Source organism: Lolium rigidum, unplaced genomic scaffold, assembly GCF_022539505.1.
Source record: "Lolium rigidum isolate FL_2022 unplaced genomic scaffold, APGP_CSIRO_Lrig_0.1 contig_13491_1, whole genome shotgun sequence".
Taxonomy (NCBI): Eukaryota; Viridiplantae; Streptophyta; class Magnoliopsida; order Poales; family Poaceae; genus Lolium; species Lolium rigidum.
This window is the reverse complement of record NW_025899842.1, coordinates 17,439-22,281: the sequence shown is the minus strand read 5'-3', so window position 1 is coordinate 22,281 and position 4,843 is coordinate 17,439. Positions and strand designations below refer to the sequence as shown.

Here is a 4,843-nt window from a genome sequence, read left to right as displayed (position 1 = left end):
CGCAACAACATCTCATGCATAGGGAGAAATTACCATGGGCACATATCAAACACTATTTCTTTCTTCCAAAAGATTCAATAAAAAAATAGAGATAAATAACACCCAAAACAAACTAATTTATAACTGAGTCATGCAAAACACATCCAAATGCAAGTCACAAAATGCAACAGTATGTAGGAAACTTTTATTTCTGATTTGAAGAATATCCTGAATAGTGTAAACATGTGCAATTAATGCAAATTATCTTTGTCAATGCAGATTTACAGATGTGCATTAAGCAAGTGTTGAATAAGTCAATCAAAGAGTTGATGATGTCGTAATCTGGTGAGATTAATTAAAGATACGATTACAGTCTAGACAAGTTCAAACCTGTTTGCTTGCTGGACTGCGTCCCCAAGAAAGACGAACTGCCTGTTTCCCAATTGTTGATCCACTCAACCCTTGTAGTGCTTCTTCTGCATCAGCTCTGCAACAAGGTATTCATTTCACATAATATCAAATGTTGCAGCAAGAACCGATAAATACTTCAGCATCTAACAATTTCTTATAAGGGTGTATACAAAGATCTTCATAATATTACCTGTTGACAAATTGAACAAAGCCGCACTGTTTCCCAACAGGAATTTTGACAGAGGCAACATCGCCATACTTTGCAAATGCTTTCCTTAGTTCATCTTCACTGACATTGGGGTCAAGCCCACCAACATATACCTACAACAAAAACTGATAAGATACTACAGTCTTTCTACACATAAGAGTCTATAGATTTATTTAGACAAAGAGATAGAAAGGTAACAGCTAGGAAACAAGCACATACTGTCTTGTTAGTCGAGTCCCCATCTGATTGCCTTGGTGGAGAGGAACCAGAATCACCTGAAAGTACAATAATCATAGGGATTAAAACTATGATAGATAGAAAAGTGAGAAACTGATAATTAGTGATCAGCAAGGCATTAGTCAGGCAGCAGACCAAGCGCCTAGAGACTAAGTGCCAATTGAGGGGCATAGGTGATTGCCTATGCAGGATAAATAAGCTAGATGGGCGGGAGTGTATCCTAGACGGATGCAGATCACTGAACCTAAAATACTTCTGCATAACAAAACACTGAGCATCAAACTGAAGTAGTGATACTAACATGTCCGACCGACCAACAAGGCCCCAAGCATTTGCTTGGTGTTACTCCCTTCACATCACAAAAAGATGACATGGTTTTCAAGATTTACCTTTGCCCACTAACTTTTACTATAATATATGTAAACCAAGAAAAATATTGTATTATGAATACACTTTTAGTTTCAATTCTAAACATATGATTAAATGTTCTTGATCTATATTAATAGCAATACTTATAGTCAGAATTTTAAAAGTTTAACTTAAATCATATCCGAAAAGTCAACAATTTGTTATATGGGAGGAGTAGAATGCCATAATTACTGCAAATGCCAACACCAAGCTCGAAAATGATACCAAACATGTTACTCAAAACAAGTTTGAAATTTTGGAAATACCTGTAGTTCTTCTAGGAGTCGCAGGTCCTATGCGAATTGGCCGAGTGGAGCAATATACACCATTCATTTCAGTCATGGCATGAGTTTTGTCATTATCATCTCCAAACCTAACAAACCCGTATCCCCTAGAACGGCCCGTGTTTGCATCAATAATAACTTTAGCTCCTTTCACAGATCGATATTTGTTAGCAAAAAGTTCCATCAACATTTCATCGGTAACATCAACAGCTAGATCACCAACAAAAATTGAGTGATCAGAAGCAAGTTCGGATCGTTTTTCTCCCACACTATATGATGCCCAATTTAACTTAAAAGCTCGGTCAGTATTAGGCATTACATGACCGGCAAAATTCTGAAGTGCTTTCTCTGCTGATGCATGGGAACAGAACTCTACAAAACCATAACCCTCAGAAACTCCAGAATGCCTATTGCGGATAACTTTAATTGTGACCACCTACAGAACAGATGGGTGCAAAGAATGACAGTTAGCAATGCATGGAAGACACACTGATATAACGTAGAAGTGTGATATGTTCTCTTCACTTAGTAAATTCAAGGAAAAATAATCTTTGTGTATGCATATATCCTTAACAAATCGTAATGGGTCTCATACATTTATCCAAACTACGAAAGTGTAAACTCAAAAGTTGGTGCCTTTACCATCCTAGCAACACTAAATCTACAGAACTCGCACATCCATGGGATAATTCGCCACAAACATCACTTAATATATTGGCTATTGCACGACTACAAATTTCCAAATCCAGGTTACGGCAAAACAACTAACTAGTCGAATTCAACCATACTGCATGGATTGGGCTCAAAGCTGTCAACTTTAGCATTTATCAAGCCAACAGTAGGAAAAACACACAGCTTTATCATTACTACACAATGTTAACGGCAAAAATTAGCTCGATTTGCAACACAATTGAATGAATCGGCGCGCAGTCAAAGAAGAAATAAAACTGGATTCGAGAGATCCGGCACGGGCAAGGCTGGATCGGACAAGCGGGCTCGTGAAGACCTAACTAACCTCGCCGCTCGGGCCGAAGCAGCTGTGGAGGTAGTTCTCGTCCATCCAGTACTGGAGGTCGCCGACCCAGATCGTCCGGTTCTCGTCACCCCCGTTCCCGCCGGATCCGGCCGATGGCGGGGGCGGAGTGACCGAGGCCGGCGGCGCGAAATGCTTGACGTACTGCGGCGGGGGAGGCGGGGGCGCGGCCACCATCGGCGGCGGCGGGGGGTAGGGCAGGACGACCCACCGCGGCTGCGGCATGTGGTGGTGTGGGTGCGGGTGGCCGTGGCCGTGCGGCACCGGTGGTCCGTGGGCGTGGGGATGTGGGTGCGCCACAGCTGCCGCCGGAGCATCGGTCGTCGCCGCCGCCATCTGCATCGTCGCCGTCGTCGCAGCAGGCGCCGCCGCCGCCGCTGTGGGGAGCAGGAGAGGTTGTGTGGAGGGTCGGGAAGAGTGGAGGCTGAAAGAGAGGGAGCTCGTGGCTGTGGGTGAGGCTAGGAATATATAGGGCGTTAGAAGCGGATCTGGGCCGTCAGATCTAGGATTTCGCGGGCGCCTGGCTGTCCGATGCGGCTGCTGCGAGGGGGCTGACGCGTGGGACCGGCGTCGGTTTGCGGTTTTAGGGGATTCTAGGGAAGGGAGTTGCGCTATGCTTTGCTACTTTTGTGGGATTCGATAGTTAGGAATGTGCGGCTGTAGTTTTGCTATTTCGGAATACAAAGGTAACTTCGGTTTCTTTCATGCCCATGCAATGAGGTTACTCCACTTGTAACTGCCTAGTACAAATTTGGTACGGTACTCCTATCTTGTTGTGTGCACATATGTACTGTAATTAAGATGGTCCATTTCCTATGAATTGTCAATTCATTAATTTTTAAGTATGGTGTGTCAACATAATATTAGTTATTGTATGTAGTGTGAGAAAAAATTAATGGTGTTTTCACATTTAAACTTGGTTCACATATGCTATGTGTATGTACTATTAAAGGGAGTTAATAATTTCGGTGTCACACTTGTAACTAATTAGAGAAAAGTAGCACCCGCTTGGTATCCATCTCATAGTTGGTGGTCTCTGAGATGGAGCGGGCGGTAGAGGCGGGCCATGGGCCGTGTCGTGCTCGTGCGCATAGAGGGGATGTGCAGAGGGAGGCGATAGGAGAATGGGTGTGGTAGTGGCACGGCGGGAGGTAAAGTAAGGGGTTGGGCCAGCTCGCACATTCTTGGGCCGTGTAGTGGACGAAATGGCTGGAGAGAAAAAAAGAAGGACAAAAAATTAAGAGTGGTGGGCTAGACCAGATTGGTAAAATATGATAAATAATAGAGAGAAAATCGGGCCACGTGAATTCGGCCAAAGTATATGCTAAGAATTTTCATTTAGGAAAAATCTTAAAAGATAGAGGCTTGGAAGGGAAATTATGTTTGCGGTAAAAACCTCTTGTCATCTCTAAAATCCAGAAACCAAATTAACATTAAGATTTAAGTAAATTCAAATTTATGAGAATGTCAAATTAAACCTTTTATGGAATGGTGCCATATTTTCTAATACAGAGTAGTTTTAAAATTTTGAGGAAAATTGGGTTTTACACTTAAGATGGTAAAAAATAGCTCTTAGTTTGGTTGGGCACAATGAAATAGCTAATACCGTGAATGATTGCTCGCACATGCTCCCACTTTATTATTCATACTAGGTGGATAAGCTCGCTTTGCCACGTCATCTACACTGTGTTTTGCATTGTGTTGTAGGTGTGGTGGGCATGGAGGTGTTTTCGGTCATTTCGCTATGCGATGTTATCGCACATATGAAAACACATATTGGTTGTATAACATCTTATATTATTCTTGAAGAAATAACATCTTATAATACAGAACTAAGGAAGTACATAATATTGGAAGGAAAATGATCTCGTGATATTCATACTAGTTGTCGTGGATATAACCACGGCAGATGCTACAGGGGTAGCACTTCGTTGATGCGAGGGCAAGGGAACATCGCCATCTACGGGTCAAGGTGCAAGGGACGCAAGGTTTTACCCAGGTTCAGCCCCTCCGGAGAGTAAAAGGCCTACGTCCTGCTGGATCTTATTGCTCGGTGGAGAATTACAATGGGGGGCTCAGTCGGCACGGAGCCAAGAGCTTACAAAGGGGAGATTGGATCTCAGATATCGTGTCCTCTAGGGTTTAGCCCGGGGGTTTATATATCCACCCCCGGTCTAGGGTTACAAGGAGATAACTCCGAATCATATCAGTTGCTACTAATCCGGGATGCATCACCCTTCTACAAGTAATCTTCTTAACTGGCCGTACGGATCTCCTCCTTGG

General features: G+C 43.2%; 1 protein-coding gene across 1 annotated transcript; it reads right to left on the bottom strand.

Moving 5' to 3' along the window:
• Nucleotides 1-345: 345 nt before the first annotated feature.
• LOC124680359 (polyadenylate-binding protein RBP47C'-like) lies at nucleotides 346-2,917 on the bottom strand. Its single transcript, XM_047215428.1, has 5 exons — nucleotides 2,543-2,917; nucleotides 1,510-1,963; nucleotides 818-873; nucleotides 581-711; nucleotides 346-466 (listed from the first exon to the last, which is right to left on the bottom strand). Exons 1-5 carry the CDS (start codon nucleotides 2,900-2,902, stop codon nucleotides 364-366), a joined length of 1,104 nt encoding a protein of 367 aa, XP_047071384.1. The 5' UTR covers nucleotides 2,903-2,917; the 3' UTR covers nucleotides 346-363.
• Nucleotides 2,918-4,843: the final 1,926 nt, after the last annotated feature.